The following is a 27,038-nucleotide window of genomic DNA, read 5'->3' as shown; positions in this document are numbered from 1 at the left end:
CTCTACTAAAAATACAAAAATTAGTTGGGCATGGTGGTGCACGCCTGTAATCTCAACTACTCAGAAGGGCTGAGGCAGGAGAATCACTTGAACCCAGGAGGCGGAGGCTGCAGTGAGCCAAGATTGCGCCACTGCACTCCAGCTTGGGTGACAGAGTGAGACTCTGTCTCAAAAGAAAAAATAAATAAATAAATAAAATAATAAAGAAAAAATATTATTAGGATGGAGGTAACTGTCAGCTTTATTTTCCATTTAAGACATAATGATGTCCTTGCTTGCATTAAAATCACTTACCTTTAGCAGTTCAGAAAGTCTTTTTTCAGCCAGGTGCAGTGGCTCACATCTATAATCCCAGCACTTTGGGAGGCTGAAGTGGGTGGACTGCTTGAGCCCAGGAAATTGAGACCAGCCTGGGCAACAGGGCAAGACCCCATCTCTACAAAAAAATTTAAGAGTAGCTGGGCGTGGTGGTAGTCCCAGCTACTCAGGAGGCTGCGGTAGGAGAATCAACCTGGGCCCAGGAAGTGGAGGCAGTAGTGAGCCAGCCATGATGGTACCACTGCACTCTAGCCTGGGTGACGGAGTGAAACCCAGTCTCCAAAAGAGCAAAAAAAAAAAAAAAAAAAAAAAAAAAAGGAAAGAAAGCCTTCTTTCTCTGTTCCATCAAAAGCTCATCACTTCAAAATTAAAAATGTGTGAAATAGTTTTATTTTTTCATATAGAATTTCAATGTTTACATATGGACAAAGAAATCACAAATTTCAGAAATTTAGTAAGGAACTTAGAGGGGCATCAATATATTTACCATCTACATTTAACTTTTATCCTTTAAATGTCTGAAGGTCATGTTCAGGACCATCACTATTTGCCCTAGGCATTTCCTTAGATAAAAACCCAATGGTTACTTAAAATATACACTCTGTCCTAACAAAAATACTATATATTATATAACCTCTCACCTCCCACTCTAAAAAAAACTCTAAAGGAAAAATACAGGTAATTCAGTTTATCAGGGCAGGAAATTATGTTTCGTAAGAACACTATATTTTAGATATTTGTTAAACAATATCTGTCCCCCTAATTATATGCCCTTTGCTTATAGCCAACCTCTTTGTATGCTCCTACAGGGGCAACCAATACCCAGCTTAGGCCAAAATGAATATCAGCATTAGTAATCGAAAGACCCTTGTATGGTTATGAATATTTTGTGAAAATATACCACAAAAGTAAATTTCTGAATATTTTACATTTTAAAGTGATGATCAAAATACAGTAGAAAATGAATACAGAAAATATATGTCCGAAATGTACATTCAATAACACATGCTTTTGTAACCTGAACCTGTATTTCTTTAGGCCTCCACTATAAAACTGCATATAGTCTCAGAAAAAAAAGGAAGACTCTCAAAAATAGAGAGGGATTGCTTTAAGAAAATAAAACCAGGTAAAGAGAATAAAAGGCAAGCTTAATATCCAAAAGAAATGCACAGTTTTTAACCCAATTCCAACTTCCAAAAATAACTGAAATTTCAGGAACTTCAGAAGAAAAAAGCAAATAGAGAAGACCACACTTCTTCAGCTCTTCAAACAATCTTTTCCAAATTGTTTAACAATGCTATGTGTTTTTTAAAATGTGGATTTTTCTCCCCTTCCTTCAAATTCTGGCAACAGTTGCTAAATGTTTTATACTCCACATATTCATATAATTTCCATGAATTAAGCCTACTTTAAAAGGCAAAGGCTAGGTATAAGCTGAGAGGAGTGCTTTCAAAAAAAAAAAGGCAAAGGCAGGAGAGCAGAAACTGATGTTCATTCCTTCTCAAATGATAACATACTGAGCTTACAACATCTCGTAAAACTGTCTAGCTCTGGCCGGGCGCGGTGGGTCACGCTTGTAGTCCCAGCACTTTGAGAGGCCAAGGTGGGTGGATCACCTGAGGTCAGGAGTTCGAAACCAGCCTGGCCAACAGGCAAAACCCTGTCTCTACTAAAAATATAAAAAAGCCAGGCACGGTCGGTGCCTGTAATCCCAGCTACTTGGGAGGCTGAGTCAGGAGAATGGCTTGAACACAGGAGGTGGGGGTTGCAGAGAGTTGAGATCGCGTCACTGCACTCCAGCCTGGGCGACAGAGCGAGACTCCATCTCAAAAAAAAAAAAAAAAAAATTGTCTAGTTCTGTTACCAGAAGACCATGTCACCAATACTAAACTTTAACTTCTTAAACTCTGGTTTGTGTAAAGTCAAAAGTTGTTCTGGCCAAATAATTCATTTTATATATCCCGATAACTGGCTTACTGAATTCCCTCTGCTGAATCCAATAAATCCTCCTTACTAAATCTCACTGCTGTTATACCTCATGGACTCATGTGATCCCAATCTAATCACAGTTTGAGATCTTTATCTTTGAGGCTCAAAAGTTTTAACCCTTTACCAGGAATGGGCATACAACAAATTTATTTGACCAAGCATTTACTCAGTTTCTTTCATCTTATCCTATTCTCTTTGCCCTGATTCGTGCTGCAAACATTTACTAGTATCTGTTATAAGCTGTGAAAAATGGTAACACAGAAGATACAAATGTAAGGTATTTTCTCTGCCCTTAAGGGGCGCATATTCCAGTAGAGGAGACAAATACAAAAACAAATAATTTCTACAAAGTGTGAGAAATTCTATAAAAGAGTTTTATAAAAATTCTAGAACACAAATGGAAGAGAGTAAGGGAAGCTTCACAAAGCAGTTAACATTTGAAATGGTCTTGAAGAACAGTAAGGTAGGATGGATATGTGTTTCTATGTATTAGCTGAGATGCTAGAAATGTAGAAAGGATGAGGAAAGCTGATGGCAGTCAAAGTGCTGACTAAAAATATGTTAAAATAGACAACTTAGGATATTAACTATAGTTCCTTTTTTGTTTCACTCTTGCAAACTAATTTTAACCATTAATTCACAAGTAAGAATTATCTTACAAGCAATACACACACACACAACTTAGAAATGTTGTGTACAAAGTGACTATTAAATGGACAGAACCAGGAAAAGGTATTTTGAGGACAATGGGGAAAATTCAATGCAACCAAACTGGTCCTCTATAATAGAAGGGAATAGCTGTGTTACATAAAACTATTCCTAAATGTTGTAGATGCAGAGAAAAGAATACCAAACTAAAACTCAAGAAAGCTGGATTCAAGTCTCAAACAACAGCTGCGCCCTAATTATGACAAAACCTTTTGCTTAAGTCCTAAACTGCCCCTCAGAGTTAAGATCAAATAAAATGAGTCTGAAAAGTGTTCTGAAAAATGTAAAATGCTACACAAATAAAATCTTACTTTCATTATAGTTACATGCGCTACATTGGAAAAGAACTTTAAAAATCTGTATTTCAGACATATTCAATGCATTATACTAAATTTATGACAAAGAGCCTTTACCCGTTCTACAGATCGTGCCCTCTTCTTTGGCCGAGTAGGCAGCGCATCTTCCTTCGGATTGGTGTCTATTGCCCAATAGGACCCCTAGAGGTAAAGAAATTATATTAACAGTATAGTACAGCAACCCTATGATATTAAAATGGATTTTTATAATCTTTTGCATCAAAAGCAAACATTCTGCAAATACAATGGAAAAACAGCATAAGAAACACTTGTTTTGAACTGAGAAAAAGATTATATAAGAAAATATATCCACATATAGTTACATTATTAAAAGAAAACATTCATAAGCTGAAGAATCCAAATCTAAGAACTTCTGCCACACCAAAATTTAGAAAGAAAATGATCAACAAAACACATTTTTAATATACGGTGATTCTCAACTGAACAGATGTTAATTATATGACATTAAAAGAATTTAATGTATAAAGATACTGTAGTTTCTATATCCTGGGACCTCACAAATCTACATGGTTAGTGAAACATTTTTAAAGACAAACTGCTTGAAAACATTTTATATAGTAAGTGTTCCTAAGAAGCAAAGATATGTGCATAAATTTTTTACTGCTTACTCTGTCATGACTTAACTATTCCCTCTTACTTTTTGATACAAGTTATCACAGCATTCATTTGAAAATATGTATGGAGCACCTACTGTGTTTCAGGCACTCAGAAACGGTAACTCTCCAAAAAAACAAACAAACAAACAAAAACTTTGGAAAAGCATAGATCCATAGATACAGTTTGCAAACATTATACAAACAAGAATAGCAAAACACAGAAAGATAAAGTGGCTTTCCCATTCAAAGTTGTGAGAACCAGGAACAAAGACAAACAGAAACAAAGTTGGATTTTTAGCTCCTTTTCCTTCAATTATCCTGCCTCTATACACACAATTGGGGGAGGAAAGCATGAAAGAAGGGAGTTCAAGAAAGGGAAAGAGGGAAAGGAGGAAGATATGCATTTCAGAAACAGAAACACAATGTACATCCTAGTTTTACAATTAATCCCAGTGATCACATCCAAATTTAGTCTTCATCTCTACTATCTCATTAATCTTCCTAGGCTGTTTTTTAAGGCAACATTTGACAATGACGGGAAATACAACTCTCACCTATCAATCCTCACACTTTATGCCCAACATGAATCATCTCCTTATACTTTCTTGAACATACCATGTTGTTTATCTGTCCTGTCCTACATGCTGACCTCACTACTTTAATGCCCACCATACCAATGACAAACTCATATTCCACCTTCAAATTTTACCTCATATTATCCAAAGGAATCCTCCTTTGATCTTCCTGCCATACCCAAGAATTCATCACTCTCTCCCTCTGCAAGATCTCTATACTTTTTACACATTTAGACCATTGTTTGCAATTAACATTCAATTCTGTTTACAGGTCTGTATCCCCTTCTAGGCTATATATATGTATTCCTTAAGGGTAGGGACTATTTTACTTGTTTCTATATCCACAGTGCCAGGCACAATGTCAGACACAAAGCAAGTACTCAATTAACATCTGTTGAAATGAGAAGGGGGAAAAAAGCTGTTTAACAAACTACACCAAGAATATCAGTGTACTGGGTGTTACTATGTACATGCCAGTGTACACTGTTGGTGTACAAGGTAGGTGTCCATGTCTCGGATCCTGGTCGATGCAGGTACCGGAGCTTAACACTCATTTCATCACCCAGCCACTGCTGGGGTATTTCTATGTTATCTTTTCAAAAGAGTCACTACATTTCAGCTAAGAGTCTACCAGACCTGGTAAGAATCTGCTAGGTAGGACCTATGAACTTGCCAAGAACCCTGTAAAATGCAGATGCTACAAAAAGCACTAAAAATGGGAAAACAATGATTTTGGGAAAACAATGATTTTGGGAAAACAATGATTTAGGTTTGGCTAGCAAGTTTCAAAATAAATGCAATGGGGAAAAATTTTACACTGAGTTCTTAAAAAATTAAAAATAAAGTAGGAGAGAAAATACCAAAATTCATTGGACAACAGTTTAAAAACCACTTTTCATAAAAATGATAAACTCCGGCATTTACTTTTGTTTTGGATGGGTGTGTATATGTGTATTAATCTGGGGAAACCATTCAATGTCCAAACTACACTGATTTTTAAGTAAACGTTTCAATAAAATTACAAAAACAGATATCTCTTCTTCTACACAAAATACGAATGGTTGTGGCTTGTCACAAATAAATCAACAAAAGGGAAAAAACTTGCCCATAGCCTATTACTATCCACTAGGTATTCATAAAATCCTGAACGCCTAAATGCAAATTCTAATAATTAAAGATTCACAAAAGTAATTGTAAAATCTTCCACCAAATAGTTCAGGCTAACAAAGTATTTGAGCCTGACCTCTGAAACCACAGGTTTGAATAAAGAGACCTTAAAATTCCTCTTCACATAGCAAAACCATAGTGAGATAACACTTTATACCCACTAGGATGTCTATGATGAAAAAAAAAAAAACAGAAAATAGCAAGTACAGGCTAAATATCCCTTATCCAAATATCCAAAATGCTTGAAATCAGAAATCTTTTGGATTTCAGATTTTTTCAGATTTTGGAATACCTGCATATAACTAACGAGATATCTTGGGGATGGGACTCAAGTCTAAAGCTCAAAATTGATTTATGTTTCATATAAACTCTTATACACATAGTTTGAAGGTGATTTTTTGTAATCATTTTAATAATTTTGTGCATGAAAACAAAATTTTAACTGTAATCCATCATACGAGGTGAGGCATGGAATTTTCCACTAGTGGCATCATGTTGGTGCTCAATAAGTATTAGATTTTATAGCATTTGTATTTCAAATTTTCAGATTAAGAATGCTCAACCTGTATTGGCAAGCATGTAGAGAAACTGAAACTCTTATGCACTGCTGACAGAAATGTGTAAAGGTGTAACCACTGTAGAAAATATGGCAATTCCTAAAAAAATTACATGGAATTACCAAATGATCCAGCAATTCCACTTCTGGATATATATCCAAAAGATACGAAAGTAGAAAGTCAAGTATTTACACACCCATGTTCATAGTAATATTACTCACAACAGCCAAAAGGTAAAGCAGCCCAAGTGTGCATTGAAGGATAAATGGATAAACAAATACACCACATACATCCAATAGAGTATTATTCAGCCTTAAAAAGGAGGGATATTCTAGCCGGGGGCGGTGGCTCACACCTGTAATCCCAACACTTTGGGAGGCCGAGGAGACAGATTACGAGGTCAGGAGATCGAGACCATCCTGGCTAACACAGTGAAACCCCGTCTCTACTTAAAAAAAAAAAAAATACAAAAAATTAGCCAGGCATGGTGGCAGGCACCTGTAGTCCCAGCTACTCGGGAGGCTGAGGCAGGAGAATGGCAAGAACCCAGAAGGCGGAGCTTGCAGTGAGCCCAGATCACACCACTGCACTCCAGCCAGGGCAACAGAGTGAGACTGTCTCCAAAAAAACAAGAGAGATACTCTGACATATAAGCCAGTCACAGAAGGACAAATATTGTATGATTCCACTTATAAGTAGTAAAATTCCTAGAGACAAAGAGTATAATGATGGTTGGTAGGGGATGAGGGGAAAGGAATATAGGCACTTATTGTTTAATGAGTAAAGAATTTGCCGGACGCAGTGGCTCACGCCTGTAATCCCAGCACTTTGGGAGGTCGAGACGGGAGGATCACAAGGTCAGGAGATCGAGACCATCCTGGCTAACACGGTGAAACCCTGTCTCTACTAAAAATACAAAAAAAAAAAAAAAAGTAGCCGGGCGTGGTGGCGGGCGCCTGTAGTCCCAGCTACATGGGAGGCTGAGGCAGAAGAATGGCATGAACCCGGGGGACGGAGCTTGCAGTGAGCCGACATCGCGCCACTGCACTCCAGCCTGGGCGACAGAGCGAGACTCCGTCTCAAAAAAAAAAAAAAAAAAAATTTAAGTGGGAAGATGAAAAGGTTCTCGAGATGGATGGTAGTGATGACTGCACAACAATGTGAATGAACTTAATATTACTGAACTGTATACCTAAAATGATTCAAATGGTAAGAATTATGTTATGTATATTTTACCACCAAAAAAGTACCTCTCAGCCTTTTCTTTTTTTCTAAACACAGTGGCACGATCATGGCATAATGCAGCCTTGACCTCCCAAGTTCAAGTGATCCCAAGCCTCACAAGTAGCTGAGACCACAGACACTCCACCTCCACCCCTGGTTTTTTGTTTGTTTGTTTGTTTGTTTTGAGACAGACTCTCACTCCTCTGTTGGCCAGGCTGGAGTGCAGTGGCGCAATCTCAGCTCACTGCAACCTCCGCCTCCTGGGGTCAGGCAAGTCTCCTGCCTTAGCCTCCCAGGTAGCTGGGATTATAGGCGCCCACCGTCACGCCCAGATAATTTTTGTATTTTCAGTTGAGACGGGGTTTCACCATGTTGGCCAGGCTGATTTCAAACTCCTGACCTCAGGTGATCTGCCTCCCAAGTGCTGGGATTACAGGTGTGGGCCACTGCACCCTGCCTAGTTTTCTGATTTTTTGTAGAAATGGGGTCTTGTCATGTTGCCCCGGTTAGTCTCAAACTCTTGGGCTCAAGTGATCCTCCTGCCTTGGGCACCCCAAAATGCTGGGGTTACAGGTGAGCCACCACACCCGGCCATCTAAGAAGTGTTACCTTTGCTCTTCCTTGTTAGGCAATATAGAAATCTCACAAAAACTGAACTGACATTTTAGATAGCCAATCAACAAACACAGGCTCAGTTCAATTTCCTCCCAGAGTAGGGTCTATACCACTAGGCTCATGTGGAGCAAGTAGGAAACAGGAGGTTTTTGTTTAAGTGGGTTTTTTTGTTTTTTTGGGCAGGGAAAAGGGTGTTGAGGCAAGGTCTTGTTCTGGTGCCAACAATGGAACACAGTGGCACACAATCATAGATCACTGCAACTTCACACTCCTGGGCTTAATCAACACTCCTTCCTCAGTCTCCTGAGTAGGTAGGACTATAAGTGCCTGCCACCAGGCCCAGCTAACATTTTTCTTTATCTTTTTGTAGAGACAGGGTCTTGCTATGTTGCCAAAGCTAGTCTTGAACTTCTGGTCTATAAGGATCTTCCCACCTAGGCATCCCAAGCACTAGGATTACAGGCATGAGCCATCACACTCAATCTAGTTTTATTTTTAAATCAACTTTGCTGAAGTATATTTAAATAAAAATAAAATGCACCCATTTTAAGTGTGCAATTTAAGAAAGTTTGACAATTGTATACATTCATGTAACTAACACTAAAAATACAGAACCCTAAAAATCTCCTTTGCGTGACTCAGGAAGCAATTCCCTTTCCTTCGCCTTCTCTCATCCTACACAACCACTGATTCCTATCATTGTGTATTTTCTAGCATTTCATACAAGTGAACTCAAACTGTCAAACTATTTTCCACTCTCGACAGCAGGGTATGACAATACAGCTGTTCCCTTCTTGCCAACACTTGGTATTTTAAGCCTTTTCAATTATACTCTCTCTACTGATGTGTGGTTGTGCCTCAGTGATTTTCAAGTGCATTTCTCTAACAAATAAAGATGTTGTACATCTTTGCACGTACTTATTTGCCACCCATATATTATCCTTTGTAAAGTGTCTATTCATATCTTTTGCCCATGTTTTATTTGGATTATAAGAATATAGGCTATTTCTGTTATGAGACTTTTTAATATTCCGAATAACAAGTCATTTCTATGTGAATATGTACTGTGAGTATTCCCTCACAATCTGTGGTTATCTGTTTTCATAATGGAACCTTGTAAGGAGCAAAAAGCTTTTCATTCAATAAAGTCCAATCTATCAAATTTTCATTTTATGGTATGTGATTTTTATGTTTTTCTTTAATTTGCCTACTCCAAGATAGCAAATATATTCTCCACTGTTTTCTTCTAGAAGTTTTATAGTCTTAACTTCCATGTTTAGGTCTCTGGTATACCTAGAGTTAATTTTCTGTATAAGTGTGTGATAAGGAGCAATATTAATTTTTTGTCCACTCAGATATACAGCATAATTTCTTTAAAATATTGTAACATTTCCCTACTGAATTACATCAGTACCTCTATCAAAACACACACACACACACACACACACACACACACACACACACACACGACAGTCTATTTCTAAACTCTATTCTATTGATCTACATGTCTATCATTATGCCAATACCATTTTTTATTTTTTTATTTTTTGAGACGGGAGTCACTCTGTCACCCAGGCTGCAGTGGATGGAGTGCCATGATCTCACTCACTGCAACCTCCACCTCCCAGATTCAAGCAATTCTCCCACCTCAGTCTCCCAAGTAGCTGGGAATACAGGTGTGTACCACCATGCCCGGCTAATTTTTCTATATTTTTAGTAGAGATGGGATTTCGCCACGTTGGCCAGGCTGGTCTCAAATTCCTGACCTCAAGTGATCTGCCCACCTCAGTCTCCCAAAGTGCTGTAATTACAGTGTGAGCCACCATGCCCAGCCGCCAATACCATTTTGTCTTAATTATTGTTAACTGTATAAAAATTAGAAATCAGGCAGTATATATCCTACAACTTTGGTTCCCCACCACCACCACCACAAGCTGACCTGTGGGCTGGCAGTGGCTCGCCCAACTTTGTTTTTTTCCAAAATTATTTTGCCTATTTTAGGCCCTTTGCATTTCCACATAAATAAGAGGACCAGAATGCCAATTTCTAAAAATGAAGCCTATGAGGATTTTTTTTTCCCCTTTTTTAGCGAGGGTCTCCGTCACCCTGGCTGGAGTGTAGTGGCATAATCATGGCTCACTGCAGCCTCATCCTCCAGGCCCAAGAGATCCTCCCACCTCAGGCTCCCAAGTAGCTGGGACCATAGGCATGCACGACCACATCTAGCAAATTCGTCTTCTTTTTTGTATGTTGCCCAGGCTGGTCTTGAACTCCTGGACTCAAGCGATCTTCCTGTCTCAGCCTCCCAAAGCACTGGAATTACAGCTGTGAGCCACTGCACCCAGCCTAGGATTTTTTTTTTACTGAGTTTACATTAACTCTATAAATCTACCTGGGGAGGAATGGCATCTAACATTGAGTCTTCCACTCCACAAACATACTATACATGTCTCCATTCATGCAGATCTGCCCTTAGTTCTCTTGGTAATGTTTTGCAGTTTTCAGTGAACAGGTCCACATATATTTTGTTAAAATGTATCCCTACAGTATTTCATTATCTTGCTTTTGTTAACTTCATTTTTCAAGCATTCCTTCCTTGTAGCTTGTACCCTTGCTAAACTCACATATTATTTCTACTAGTTTTTTCCACAGATTCCTTAGGATCTAATGTTTGCAAATAAAGACAGGCTTACTTATCCTTTTTCAATCTGGATGCCTTTTCTTTCTTTTTCTTGCCTTACTCCATTGGCTAGGACCTCTAATAGAATTTTGAATAAAAGTGGTTGAATGTAAACACCTTGCTTTGTTCTCAATTGCACAGTAAAATATAAACTGTAGGTTTTTCATAAATGCTTCTAATTAAGTTAAGGAAATTCTCTCTTTATTGGTAGTTTGCTGGATGAGTGTTAACCTTTGTCAAATATTTTTTCTACACCTGACATGGTATGATTTTTTAGCTATCTTCTACTCACTTGATGAGTTACTTAGATATCCCTGGTTTTAAAGGTATGTGTACCAAAATGGACAACATCTTTTGAATGTAACTAACTACCCATCAACTGTCACACATAAAACTAAAACAAACATACCTATCTTGTAAATACTGAGTCCAGATTTCAAATACAATTCTAATAGATTCTAGAGCATTATTACTCTGGCTTTTGTACTTACCTTACGAAGTATTTGATAGCCTACAATTTTGTTGAAGGATAGTCATCTCTGCTCCACAATTGCAAAAAAATTCTCCTATTTAGATCTATAAATTCCAAGTAGAATGATGAGTCCAATCAACTATTTCTTTTTTTATCATCTATTTCCTTGCAAGCTAAATGAAAACACAAATCTTTTGAGGTTAGCCAAATTACTTTTCCTAGGCATAACTCTCTTTAGTAATTGTTCTCTGCAATAATTATATAAAAGCTGTAGTGGATGATTTTAAAGGTCCTTTTCTGCCCTTAAGATTTAGGATTTGCCAAATATTTGTGTGCTTGTTCTTTCATAGAAACTGTAGGAGGTAAGAAAGAATAATAATAAGATTAATACAAAATAATATAAGGTCAGATATTGGAGGAGGGAATACTTTCATATATATTTTGTTAAACCCTCAATATACTACTTGGGTCCATTGAACTAAATTTAGGTTTTTTGTTTGTTTTTATAGAGGTAGGGTCTTGCTCATCAGCTTTTTAAAGACATCATGTGTTCACAGATGGAAGGCTTAATGTTAAGATGGCAACACTCCCCAAATCAGTGTATAGATTCAATGTAAGTTCTATCAAAATCCCAGCTGGTTTTTTTTGCAGATATTGACAAGATAATCCTAAAATATATATTGTAATGTCAAGGAACCCAGAATAGCCAACATAATCTTGAAAAAGAAGAACTTGGAGGAGAGGATTCACATTCTCAGACTTCAAAACTTATTATAAAGTTGTAGTAATCAGGACAGTGTGATGCTGGCATAGGAGCAGACATACAGATCAGTGGAACTGATACGACAGTCTAGAAGTAAATCCATGTATTTATACATTTATGGTCAAATTGTTTTCTAGACTACCAAGACAATTCAACAGTGAAACCATCTTTTCAACAATTAGTGCCAGGAAAATGGTCCACATGTAAAAGAATGAAACTGGGTCTCCTAACTCACACCACATGTAAAAATTAATCAAAATGGATCAAAGATCTAAATGGAAGGGATAAAACTGTGAAACTTTTAGAAAAGATAAATGTAAATCTTTGTAACCTTGGATTAGGAAATCTTTTCTTAGCTATGACATCAAAAGTGCAACCAACCCAAAGAAAATTGAACAATTCACCAAAATTATAAATTTGTTTTGTCAAAAGACACTATTAAGAAAGTGAAAACAGATCTGGTACTTGCCTCCTGCACTTAGAAAAACCAAATAGCAAGCAGATAATCACATTTCAAACATAGCATCTAAGACAGAACACTAGAATTTAACAAAGAAGTAACAAGAAACACCTGAGGCAGGGAAGGAGGAGGTGAGGGAAGCAGGCGGCCAGCTCACCTGGAATCCTGGAGAGGCTGCCCACTGAGGGAAAAGGGTAAGTGAGTGATTCCCAGAGGTCCACATTTTTATTATGAATGTCTGTAACCCTAACCACAGGAGAATTCCTATGAGGGCCCTGAGACTAGCATAGGGAGGTTCCTGACAACTCCACCAGGGGCTGAAGCACACACTCTCTGAAGCCTGAGAACTGTCTGCAGCTGCAGCCACCGACAACTCTGCCACCCCTAGCAGCACAGCCACAGCATATTTGTATACACCTTGAGGACAGACTTCCCCAGCCCACCGCAAACACTGCTCCAGCTACCTGAGCACACTGCCAAAGCACCTGGGGATCATCTCCACTCTGCCCACCAAAGCCAGTGCCCAAGTACACCTAAGGACAAGCCACTCTGGCCTGGCACAGCCCCTCCAAGTGCCAATGCATACTGCCTAGGGGACCAGGGATTGCCCCACCCACCATGGCTGGCATCTGTGCATACTTCCTGGGGCCCTGAGGACAAAACCATCCAGCTTGCCACTACCACAACCACCAGTCACCTGTGAGTGATACATGAGGTCTGAGGAACGGCCCTCCCACACATCACAGCCACTGATAACATCAATTCATACCACTTCAGAACCCGAGGGTTGTCCCACCACCATTACTGCCATCACCCACGCTGTCCAGGGGAATGAGGACACACCAACTGTCCAGCCCACTGCTGCCACTGTCAGTAACCAGCCAAGCTGCCTTGAGGCCGAAGAATGGCCCATTTGGACCCACTAACACCAGAACACTACCCAGGGTCTCAAGGACAGGAACATCCAACCCACCACTACCATCACCAGGGCCCAAGAACTGGCCTACTGAGCATCCTCATCCTTAGCAAAGCCTTGCCACAGCCTCCACTAATGACTATAGCCCAAGTCACTGAGAAAAACACAAAAATCACTGATGCCATTTACAACTGAAGAAATCATATGGAGGCTACACTGCTACATACACTCAGAATCAAAGCTAAAGTGTTCCATGCAACAGACGTCTCATAGATACATCTTCAGGAAAAAGTCTTCCCCTAGGAAAGTCAACCTAAAAAATTGGAAGAAGTAACCGCTACATTAGATGCACAGACATCAACATAAAAACACAAGAAACGTGGAAAAAAAAAAAAAACCTCCAAAGAAACACAGTAATTCTCCAAAAACAGATTACAATGAATATGAAATTTATGAAATACCTGAAAAGAAATTTGAAATAATAATATTAAAGAAGCTCAGTGAGATACAAGAGAACGCAAATAAACAGTACAAAGAAACCAGAAAAACAACTGAGGATATGAATGAGAAATTCACCAGAGACAGATATCATTAAAAAGAACCAAAAACAGATCCTGGAATGAAAGAATTCAATAAATGAAATTTTAAAAATTCATTTGAGAGCTTCAACAATAGGCTAGATCAAACAGAAAGAAGAATCTCAGAACTTGAAGAGAGATCTTTAGAAATAACTCAATAAGGTTTAAAAAAAAAAAAAAGAATGAAAGAGGGCTCTCCTGCCACTACTGCCATCATTCATGCCACACATCCTGCCCAGGGAACCAAGGACACAGCAATCTACCTGGCCCACCACTGCATATGTGACATGTGGGACACCATAAAGGGACCAAAGTACACAAATTCTGGGTGTTCCAGAAACTGAAGATGAAAGGCACAGAAAGTTTTATTTAACAAAGTAACAGCAGAAAACTTACCAATCTATTATAGCAAGAGATTTAGATATTCAGATACAGGAAGCTCAGAGATCCCCAAATAGACACAACCCAAAAAGATTTTCTTTGTGACACATTATACTTAAACTGGCAAAAGTCAAACACAAAGTTCTAAAAAAAACAAGAAAAAGTAGTCTATTATTATAAGAGAATCTTCATCAGACTAACAGTGGATTTCTCAGCAGAAATCTTACAGACCAGGAGAGAATGGGATGATATATTCAAAGTGCTGGAAGAACACAGCATGTAGGTAAAAAATACCATTCCCAGGAAAGTTACCCTGAAGCAAAATAAAGTCTTTCCCAGAAATACAAAAACTGAAGGAATTCATGACCATTAGACAAACCCCACAAAAAAGGGCTTAAGGGAGTCCTACGTCCATGAGCAAAAGGATGGTATCTACCATCAAGAAAACACAGAGAAGTAAAAGAACTCACTGGTAGAACAAACACACAAATGAAGAAGAGAAAAAAACTCAAATGTTACCACTACAGAAAACTACCAAATTGCAATAAGCAACAAGAGAGAAAGGAACACAAGATATAAAACAACCAGAAAATAATGAACAGAATGATAGAAATAAATCCTCACATATCCATTACAACCTTGAATGTAAACAGATTAAATTTTCCACTTAAAAGACATAGACTACCTGAATAGATTTAAACAAAAAAACAAAAACCATGACCCAACTATATGCTGCCTACAAGAAACTTGCTTCACCTGTAAAGAAACACGACTGAAAGCAAAGGAATGGAGAAAGATATTCCACACAAACAGTAACCAAGATAAGCAGATATAGTTGCATTAGATAAAACAGACTTTAAGTCAAAAACAACCAAAAGAGACAAAGACAGTCATCATATAATGATAAAGGGACCAATTCACCAAGAAGATATAAAAACTCTAAATATATATGCATCCAACACCAGAGGAACCACATACATAAAACAAGTATCAAACAAAGAAACGTTGGATTTAAACTGCACCCGAACAAAAGGACCTAAAAGACATCTACAGAATATTTTATCCAACAGCTGCAACATACCCATTGTTCCCATCAGTATACGGAATATTCCCCAAGACAGACCATTTGTTAGGTCCCAAAAAAGTCTCAAAAAAATTTTTAAATCAAAATTATGCCAAGTATAGTCTCAGACGACATGGACTAAAACTAGAAAGTAACAAGAGGAACTTTGGAAACTACAAATAACGGGAAAGTAAACAAAATGCTCCTGAATGACTACTGGGTCAACGAAGAAATTAAGAAGGAAATAAAAAACTTTCTTGAAATAAATGAAAATGAAAACACAACATACCAAAGCCTATAGAATACAGCAAAAGCAGAGCTAAAGGAAAGTTTATAACAATAAATGCCTACATCAAAAAAAGCAGAAAGATTTCAAATAAACATCTAACAATACACTTCAAGAACCAGAAAAGCAAGAACAAACCAAACACAAAATTAATAGACGAAAAGAAATAATGCAGCCTGGGCAATGGGCTGGTCTCATCTCTAAAAAAATACTTAAAAATTAGCCTAGCATGGTGACATGTGCCTATAGTCCCAGCTACTCAAGAGACTGACGTGAGAGGTATCCTGTTAGTCCTGGAGTTCATGGCTGCAATGAGCTACGATCATGTCACTTCCCTCCAGACTGGGCAATACAGCAAGACCTTGAATCTAAAAAACTTAAGAAAATAGAAATAATAAAGGTCAGAGCAAAACTAAAGAGGTTTAAAAAATACAAACTATCAACTAAAAGTTGGTCTTTTGAAAACAATAAGAAAAATCAATACACTGACAGCCACATTAATCAAGAAAAAAAAAGAGAAGACCCAAATAAACAAAATCAGAAACAAAAAAGAAGACGTAACAACTGATATCACAGAAATACAGACCACCAGATGATTATGAACAACTAGATGCTACCAAACTGTAAAACTTAGAGGAAATGAATAAATTCATGGACACATACAAGCTACCAATACTGAATCAGGAAGAAATAGAAAATCTGAACAAACCAGTAACAAGTAACAAGACTGAATCAGTAATAAAAAGTCTTGGCCAGGAGCAGTGGCTCACACCTATAATCCGAGCACTTTGGGAGGCTGAGGCAGGCAGATCACGAGGTCAGGAGTTTGAGACCAGCCTGACCAATATGGTGAAACCCCGTCTCTACTAAAAGTACAAAAATTAGCTGGGCATGGTGTGTGTGCCTGTAATCCCAGCTACTCAGAAGGCTGAGGCAGGAGAATCACTTGAACCCGGGAGGCAGAGGTTGCAGTGAGCTGAGATCGCACCACTGCACTCCAGCCTGACACTCATCTCAAATATATATATATAGGCTCCCAACAAAGAAAAGCCCAAGATTACAAAGACTTCACTGCCGAATTCTGCCAAACTTATAAAGAACTAACCCAATTCCCAAATCGTTCCCAAAAATTAAAGAGGAAGGAATTCTCCTTTACTCATTCTATCGGGCTTGCATTACCCTGATACCAAAACCAAACAAGGACACCACAAAAAAAAGACCTGCAGGCCAATTATCTCTGATGTACACAGACACAAAAATCCTCAACAAAATACTAGCAAACCAAATCCAACTGCACATCTAAAAGATAATACACCATGCCCAAGTGAGATTTATACCAGGGATACAAGAATGGTTCAACATAGGCATATGAGTAAACCTAATACATCACATCAACAGAATGAAAGACAAAAATCACACGATCATTTCAACAGATACAGAAAAAGCATTTGAAAAAATTCAAAATCATTTCATAAGAATTCTCAAGAAATCAGGCATAAAAGCAGCACACCTCAACATAATAAAAGCCATTTACGACAAACCCACAGCTAATATCATACCAAACTGGGAAAAGCTGGAACTTTTTCCTCTAAAAGCTGGTCAAGACAAAGATGCCGCTTTCACTACTACTATTCAATATAGTACTGAAGTCCTAGTTAGCACAGTCAGGCAAGAAAAGGAAATAAAAGGCATCTAAACTGGAAAAGAGGAAGGCAAACTGTCCCTCTTTGCACATGACATGATCTTACATCTAGAAAAACCTAAAGACTCCCCCAAAAAACTCAATGGTCCTAGGAAAAGTGAATGTCCATAGGCAGAAGAATGAAACTAGGCTCCTATACCTCACCTTAAACAAAATTCAACTCAAAATGGATTAAAGACCTAAATGAAAGACTCAAAACTAAAAAAAACTACTAGAAGAAACACAGGGGAAATATTTCAGGACATTTGAGTAGATAAAGATTGTATGACTAAGATCTCAAAAGCACAGGCAACAAAACAAAAATAAACAAATGAGATTATATTAAACTAAAAGGCTTCTGCACAGCAAAGTAAATAATCAATGGAGTGAAGAGACAATCTGTTGGGTAGGAGAAAATATTTGCAAACCATTCATCTGACAAGAGGCTAATATTCAGAACATACAAGGGACTCAACTTCAATAATTATTTACATACACATACACACACACACCCATTAAAAAGTGGGCAAAAAAATATGAATGGAATTTCTCATAGGAAGGCATACAAATGGCCAACAGGTATATGAAAAAAATGTTCAACATCAATAATCATTAAGGAAATGCAAATCAAAACCACAAGGTGATATCCTCTTACTGCAGTTAGAATAGCTATGATTAAAAAGACAAAAAATAACAGACACTGAAGAGGATGTGGAAAAAAGGGAGCTCTCATATACTTGTGGTGGGAATGTAAATTAGTACAGTCATTATGGAAAACAGTATGCTGATTTCTAAAAAAAAGAAAGAACTAAAAATAGAACTACCCTATGATGTGGCATTTACCCAAAGGAAAAGAAATCACTATATCAAAGGGATACCTGCAACCCTGTGTTTACTGCAACACTATTCACAAAAGCAAAGATACGGAATCAAACTGAATATCCATCAATGGCTGAATGGGATAAAGAACATACGGTATAGATACATAATGAAATGCTATCATAAAAAAGAATGAAAGCCTGTCATTTGTAGCAACATGGATGGAACTGAAAGAATGTTAAGCCAGGCACAGAAGGACAAATATCACATATTTTCATTCATATGTGGAAGGTAAAAAAGTTAATCTCATGGAGGTAAAGAGCAGAATGATAGTCACCAGAGGATGGGCAGAGTGTAGCAGTGTGGGGTGAAAATAAGTTTATTAATGGGTACAAACATACAGTTAGATAGAAGAAATAAGTTTCAAAGTTTCACAGCAGGGTAGACTGGCTATAATTAACAACAATGCATTGTTTATTTCAAAATAAATAGAAGAGAGGACTTGAAGTGTTCCCAATACATTAAAATGATAAATACTTAAGGTGATATATTCCCTAATTACCCTGAGTTGATCATTACACAGTCTATGCCCGTAACAAAATACCACAAGTACCCCATAAAAATGCACAAATAATATGTATCAATTAAAAAGTTTTAAAAAAAATTTTAAGAAGGTAAAAAAAAATACAACCACGCAATAAAAGGAAATACTTGCAAATTATATAAGCGATACAGGACCTGTATCTAATATACATAAAAAACTCTTACAACTGAGTTATAAGGGAGAAATAATTCCATTTAAAATGGGCACATAATCTAAATAAACATTTCTCCAAAGGAGATGTACAGATGGCCAACAGGCACATCAAAATTTGATCACCATCAATTGCCATTAACCCAATGAAAATCAAAACCATTACAAAGTGAGGTATCATTTTATACACACAAGGACAACCATAATAAAAAAGACACTTAGTAAGTACCACTGGCAAGGATGTGAAAAACTGCAACCCTCATAACTGTGGGAATGTAAACGGTACAACTGCTTTGAAAGACAGTCTGGCTGTTCCACAAAATATTAAACATATGACCCAGCAATTCCACTCCTAAAAAACTGAAAACATACACAAGAGAAATAAAAACACTGAGTCTATCCTAAAGTGTATACACAAATACTCACAGCAGCATTTTTGTTTCAAAGTAGAAACAATATAAATGTTCAGCTGGATAAAGAGACTAACAACTGTGGTATAGCTATGCAATGGAGTTTCACTCTAGCATAAAAAGGAATTAAGCACTATTACATGTTACAATATGGATGACCCTGAAAACCTTAGGGTAAGTGAAAGAAGCCCAAAATGCCACATATTGTGTAATTATTTTATATGAAATGTCCAAAATAGGTAACATGCCCAGAATAGGCAAATTCACAGAAACAGAAAGTAATGTAGTGGTTGCCAGGAACTTGAGATGGTGGAAATGGTGAGAGACTATTATTAATGGATAGGTTTCTTTTTGGGAGGGATGAAATGAAAATGTCCTGAAATTTGATAGTGATAATTTATAGTAAAACTACTGAATTATATACTTTTAAAAGACAACATTTATAGTATGTAAATTTTATCTCAATAAAAAACTTTTTTTGATCTAAGAGAAAAAGGAATCAACAGGCTCTAATCAAACACAGGGTATGTACAATACAGTCAAAAGACACCTTTCACAAAGCAAAGCCAGTGATATTGTCCAGAAAGAACTCAAGCCTCCTGATTTTTCTTTTCTTTTTTTTTTTTTTTAATTCCGGGATACATGTGCAGAACGTGCAGGTTTGTTACATACGTATATGTGTGCCATGGTGGTTTACTGCACCTATCAACCCGTCACTAGGTTTTAAGCCCTGCATACATTAGCTATTTGTCCTGATGTTTTTCCTCTCCTTGCTGCCCGCCGACCCGACAGGCCCCGGTGTGTGTTGTTCCCCTCCCTGTGTCCTTGTGTCCTCATTTTTCAACTCCCACTATGAGTGAGAACATGTGGTGTCTGGTTTTCTGTTCCCTGTTAGTTTGCTGAGGATGGTGGCTTCCCACTTCATCCACGTTCCTGCAAAGGACATGATCTCATTCCTTATTATGGCTGCATAGTATTCCGTGGTGTATATGTACCATATTTTATTTATCATTGATGGGCATTTGGGTTAATTCCATGTCTTTGCTATTGTGAATAGTGCTGCAATAAACATACGTGTGCATGTATCTTTATAAAAGAATGATTACAAAGATATGCGGAGTAAAAGAAACATAAATGAGTATATATTTCTTTGGGTATAAGGCTCCTGATTTCTAGCTGATTCCTGGCTCTCCTCTGGACCATGTTTGTCTGTGATAAAAGTTACCTAAAGTAGTCATTAAGAGAAAAATCAAGGAATTCACCTACCTGAAGGTTAAGAACTCAAAAGATCCTCCCAAATTTAAAGTAGATGTGAATCAATGTCAAGAAGTGAAATAAGTTTCCTGGCCCCAACCTACTGATCAAAAATCAAAGTCTGAGTAAAATGAAGCAAAGTGACAATTTCTAGAACATTCAGAGACCAGTCTTAATTTAAAATGGCAAAAAATTTATGTAGAATTTGAAAAGTTCCTTTGAGAATAGAACAGCGACTTCTTAGTTACCTAGGAAAAGACAAACATCACTTTTGAGATAAACATTTATTAGGCATCTACTGTGTATCAGACACTGCTGGGTATGATGGACGTATGAAAATGTCAAAGACCTAATCCTTGTAAATGAAAAACTCACAATTGAAGGAGCTATAATAGTGAAATTCCCCAAGAACCATGGGAGCAAAAAGAAGAGAGCAATTAATTTTGAAAAGGTAGAGAAGGTTAAAAAAGGAAAATAAATTCCTTTCCCAGTTATTATACTGAAATGTGAGCTGGGCTTTAAAGGATAAAGAAAATGAAATACTATTTTAGATACCGTGTATCATAAATGCAAGAAAAATAGTAGAGTATAGCTTGAATATAAAATTTAGAAGCACAAAGTCCAACCCTGGACTTGACAAAAAGGCCACCGAAGTAGACTTGTGTTTTCACTTATGTGCCAAACCCTAAGGCAGCAATGTAGAAGAAGGTACAGAAAAAGTAAACACAGACTAGAAGAGACTAGTTGAAAGTGACATAGTATTTCAGGTTATTTATCGTTAAAATCATGTTACTTTTTAAAACATCTTAACTCTTCTAATTATTTTGTTTTCATGTAAAAACCAGGATCTGAAAAGATCAGTGATGACAGAAGGAATCACATGAGGCTGAATTAGGCTCACGGGACTGCTAAACACTATACAGATATGGACAATACTTCATACCCTCTTAAAATAAAACCCCAAAGGGAAGCAGAGTCTCCTATGCATGTTTCATGTACAGGAAATACTAACTAACTGGTCAGGGACCTCACATAAGTCCTAATTCTCTAGCATCAAAGCAACTGCTTGAATCCATTTCACCAATTACCTATGTACATACACAAGAAGGACCAAAGGGAAGTTCTATAATTAAAAAGTACAGTAGGCTGGGCACATGGGAGGCTGAGGTGGGCAGATCACCTGAGGTTGGGAGTTTCAGACCAGCCTGGCCAACGTGGAGAAACCCCATTTCTACTAAAAGTACAAAATTAGCCGGGCGTGGTGGCACAAGCCTGTAACCCCAGCTACTTGGCAGGCTGAGGCAGGAGAATTGCTTGAACCTGGGAGGCAGAGGTTGTGGTGGGCAGAGATTGCGCCATTGCACTCCAGCCTGGGCAACAAGAGCAAAATTCCATCTCAACAAAAAAAAAAAGTCCAGTAATTGAAATAAAAGTTCACCAATAGATTAGACAGAATCAGATTCAGAGATCCTGAAAATAGATCAGTAGAACCTAACCGATCTGAGGAACAAAAAGATAAGAAAAATTAACAGTCTCAAGGACTTGTGAAAAAAATTCAAGTCTCATTATAACTGACCCTAAAAGAAAAAGAAAAAATAGGGCCAAAAGAATTTTTAAAAATAATAACTGAAAATATCCCAAATTTGGAGGAAAGCCTCATCTTGTTGATCCTAGATTAGCAAGCCTAGAATAAATACAAAAACACTACATCAAACCATATCACAGTCAAACTGCTGAGATCCAAAGAAAAAGAGAAAAATTACTGAAAGCTACCAAAAGTGGCAGGGGTTTGGGGGTGCAACACACATTACATATAGAAGAATAAAAATAAGAATGACAGCTGACTTTTCATAAAAAATAATGGAGACCAATGGAACATCTTCAAAATGGAATATATTCAAAACTCTGACAAGTGGGAATACCCTGCAAACCCAGGAATCCATACCCAGAAAAAAGTATACTGAGGATGAAAAAAAGATATTTTCAGATGAACAAAGGCCTATAAAATTTGTTGCTTGCAGACCTGCACTACAAGAACTACCAGAGGATACTGTTAGGCTGAAGAGAAAGGTTACCAGATGGAAACTTAGATTTCCAGGAAAGAACATCAGAAAAGGTAAATAACTAAGAAAATATTTCCTCCAATGTAATTTCCTTAAAAGGCAACTAACTATTTAAAGCAAATAACACAAATCCTAAGACAGGATTTATGGTATAAGCAGAAGTACAAGATATGACAATAGCACAAAGAAAGGAATGGCAGATAAATAAAATTATACTGTTGTAATGTTAATACATTTTTAAATGGATGGCAGGAGGTAGCAGTAGGTGGTATAAACTGTAAGGTATGAAGTGGAGGGTGGTATAATATTACCTCCAAATAGACTCTCATAAGTTAGTGATACATATTGTTAAATTCTAGAATGACTATTAAAAAACTAATTAAAAGAGGACACTAAGAAGTCAAGAGACGAAATAAAATAGAATCCTATAAACTATCTGATTAACCCCAAAGGTTGTAGAAATAAAGTAACATTAAGAACAAAAGAAAAACAAACAGCAACGACACCAATAATCACATTAAATTAAATACAAACACTAAGTGGTCTAAATAGAAGGCAGAGGTCATTAGACAATTTTAAAAGCAAGAGCCAATGGCCACGTTGTTTACCAGAGAAACACTTTAAACACAAAGATGTTTACAGACTAAAAGCAAAATACTGGAAAAAGATACACCATGATGTTGCATAAGAAAGCTGGAATGGCTAAATTAGTATCAGACAAAGTAGGCTTCAGGACAAAGAGCATTTTAAGAAATTAAGTGCCGGGTGCGGTGGCTCATGCCTGTAATCCCAGCACTTTGGGAGGCCGAGGCAGGCGGATCACGAGGTCAGGAGTTCAAGACCAGTGTGGCCAATATAATGAAACCCTGTCTCTACTAAAAATACAAAAATTAGCCGGGCATGGTGGCACGTGCCACCTCCCAGCTACTCGGGAGGCTGAGGCAGAAGAATTGCTTGAAGCTGGGAAATAGAGGTTTGTAGGGAGCCGAGATCGCGCCACTGCGTTCCAGCCTGGGCAACAGAGCGAGACTTCGCCTCAAAAAAAAAAAAAGAAATTAAGAAGAACATTTCATAAAGATAAAAGAACGATTTATCAGGAAGAATAAACACGCCATACATAAATAGCAATTTGCAATGGGCCTAAGTGCAAAATCTAAAATTATAAAACTTAAAAAGAAAATCTTCATGACCGTACTTGATTTCCTGACAGGATACACAAGTCACTAACAATTAAATTAAAAAATGATAAATTCGACTTCACCAAAATTCAAATTTTCTACTCTTTTTAAAACACTATTGTGAAAGCAAAAAGGCAAACCATAGTCTAAAAAAACATTTAAACAACAGAAATCTAAGGAAAGACTTGTATCCAGAATATATTTTTTAAAATGCTTACAACTCAGTAATAATGACAACCAGTGTTTTCTAAGTCAAAAGACTTTTTAAAAACTTTCAGAGGAGAAGACATACAAATGCCCAGGAAGCACATAAAAAGATGCTCAATATCAACAGCCATCAGGAAAATTCAAATAAAAACCATGATGAAATACCACTTCACACCCAGTAGAATGGCTACAGTTAAAAAGACAGATAATAACCAACTGTTGGCCAGGTAATAACCAACTGTTGGCCATAGGAAGCAAAACTGCAACTCTCAGGTATTGCTGTTGGGAATGTAAAACAGCACAACCACTTTGGGAAAGGGTTTGGCAGTTTCTTATAAAGTTAACCTTCCATCTGCCCTCTGACCCAGTAATTCTATCCTTCAGGAGAAATAGAAAGCATGTCCACAGAAAACTTGTTTAAGAATTTACTAGTAATTATTAATAGCCTAAAACTGAAAACACCTCAAGTGTCCATCAACAAATAAATGTATAAACAAACTGTCATAGATTCACACAATGGAATACCACTTAACAATAAGAAACAAACAAGTAATATATGTAGCAGCATTATAAACATTATACTGAGTGAAAGACACAAATGAGTATATACTGAATGATTCCATTTACATGTAGTTCTATTATGTGAACTTATGGAAAAAATCTACTATGCACTCAAGGATCACTATCTAAAACTGGGGCTTGACCACAGGCTTATTTTGAGGATCAAGATAATGCATGTAACATGGCTCTCAATTCTTTAAAGCAATATACAGATACAGACATTACTTTTTATCAACAATTCCAGTACAACACAGTAATGTCCCTTCTGACAGAAAAGACTGCAGTGGCTTACCCTGTAAAATCCCAAAGAAAGATCACAAACAAGAATTCTACAACTTTGATCATATTTTCCAAAAATGATTCAAGATACCCTAAAACAGAAGTTAATTCCAGAGGGGAGGAAAGTGGCACCCAACTGAAAACCAGGTGTCATTGTTAAGTAGAAGAGAGCAAACAAATACCAGCAATTCACAAATTTCAGAAAAAAATCAAGGTAATCAAGATAAAGAAAATCCATCAGAAATGGCCGGGCGCGATGGCTCACACCTGTAATCCCAGCACTTTGGGAAGCCAACGCGGGTGGATCATTTGAGGTCAGGAGTTCGAGACCAGCCTGGCCAACATGGTGAAATCCCATCTCTACTGGGGGGGGAAAAAAAAATTAGCCAGGCGTGGTGGCACACGCTTGTAATCCCAACTACTGGGGAGGGTGAGGCAGGAGAATCGTTTGGCCTGGAAGGCAGAGGTGCAGTGAAACAAGATCATGCCACTGCACTCCAGCCTAGGTGATGGAGTGAGACTCTGTCTCAAAAAGAAAAAGAAAATGCATCAGAAATGAAGATGTGTCAAAGACCAACAATAAACTTAAATGTCTTTATTCCTATCATTATATTTATTACTTCAAATAAAGAGCATTTTAATTATTCTAAAACTTTATTTCTAGCTGAAATTTTATGTCAACACAAAGTACCCTGCTTTATCTTCGGTTGAAAATAGCCTAATAAAAAAGCTATTACCTGATTAAGTACAAATAAACCAAAAATGCTAATATTAATTTCAGACTCCTGGGGAGAGCAGTCTCTGTCATAAATAGCTAACCATTCCAAACGGTGAAATCTATTACTATTGCCAAGTATATGCCCACTGGTAACATGAATCATCATAGACGATTCTCTGCTCTTCCTTAGCTTTCAATGCACATTCACCTCAGGAGCTGGATTCCTCTTGTCTCTGACTTCTTTGGCTTTATACCATGCCTTCATCTTTCTTTCTTTCTTTTTTTTTTTTTTTTTTTTAACCTCTCCCAGTTTATTTCGGCAATCCATCTTCGAAAGATTTGTTTGCTTTGTTTTCTCCCAACTTCTTAGGATGCTGTTCCTGGTAACTGCTCAGGCACAGCATTTGCATGCACCACAGATAGTGTAACCATACTTTGAGTTTCAATCCTGCTTTATACCTGTTCCCTAAACATAGTTAAGAATAGCACCCCTTTCATTCTCAGAAGTTTCTGGGCCGGGCGCGGTGGCTCAAGCCTGTAATCCCAGCACTTTGGGAGGCCGAGACGGGCGGATCACGAGGTCAGGAGATCGAGACCATCCTGGCTAACACGGTGAAACCCTGTCTCTACTAAAATATACAAAAAACTAGCCGGGTGAGGTGGCGGGCGCCTGTAGTCCCAGCTACTCAGGAGGCTGAGGCAGGAGAATGGCGTGAACCCGGGAGGCGGAGCTTGCAGTGAGCTGAGATCCGGCCACAGCACTCCAGCCTGGGTGACACAGCGAGACTCCGTCTCAAAAAAAAAAAAAAAAAAAAAAAAAAAAGAAGTTTCTGGCTTGGACAATAGGTTAAATAGCTACTGAGACCACAAAAATAGACTATGAATGGTCAAACACACAGTAAGTACTTCAAAGGCAGGCTGCTTGTCTGGCTAGTTGACTGAATGAACATATGGATAACAACGATTCCAATGCCTGCTCAGGTCCTTGAAATACCCTTTTTGTACAAATACAAGTTTTTATTACTTTTAAATACATTGATCATCAAATTAAGCCTAGAGAGACAGTGTTAAGAAATTTCCTCTTAATCAATGGATTAAAATATGTAATTGGCATACTGACTGTAGTATAGTAAACAATTCCACTACATGTTAAGGATACTTAAAAAGTATATCCCATTAAGGGATTAACAGACATATCTTGCTTTTAAATCATAGTACCAATCGATCCTTTTAGAAACTTTAAGTTAGAGATAAAGTTTTACTTATCATAACGAATTTCCAAGAAACAAATGGCTCACCTATATAATCCACTCACAAGGCAGCTTAACATGACTATTATGTTACTACTTGAGGGTTATAGCTCAATATCTGTCAAGTCTAAGCCAAAAA

General features: G+C 37.5%; 1 protein-coding gene across 17 annotated transcripts in view; it reads right to left on the bottom strand.

The window, feature by feature from the left end:
• Positions 1-27,038, bottom strand: part of FOXJ3 (forkhead box J3) — a 152,085-nt gene that overhangs the window by 47,072 nt on the left and 77,975 nt on the right. For all 17 annotated transcript variants that reach the window (XM_015136169.3, XM_077938829.1, XM_077939541.1 and 14 more), the window contains 1 exon segment: positions 3,429-3,512. In XM_015136169.3, the coding sequence (XP_014991655.1) occupies positions 3,429-3,512 (84 nt within the window).

The sequence above is a fragment of the Macaca mulatta genome, chromosome 1, assembly GCF_049350105.2.
Source record: "Macaca mulatta isolate MMU2019108-1 chromosome 1, T2T-MMU8v2.0, whole genome shotgun sequence".
Taxonomy (NCBI): domain Eukaryota; kingdom Metazoa; phylum Chordata; class Mammalia; order Primates; family Cercopithecidae; genus Macaca; species Macaca mulatta.
Note: the sequence above shows the minus strand (reverse complement) of the source record. Positions and strands in the feature narration are given on the sequence as shown.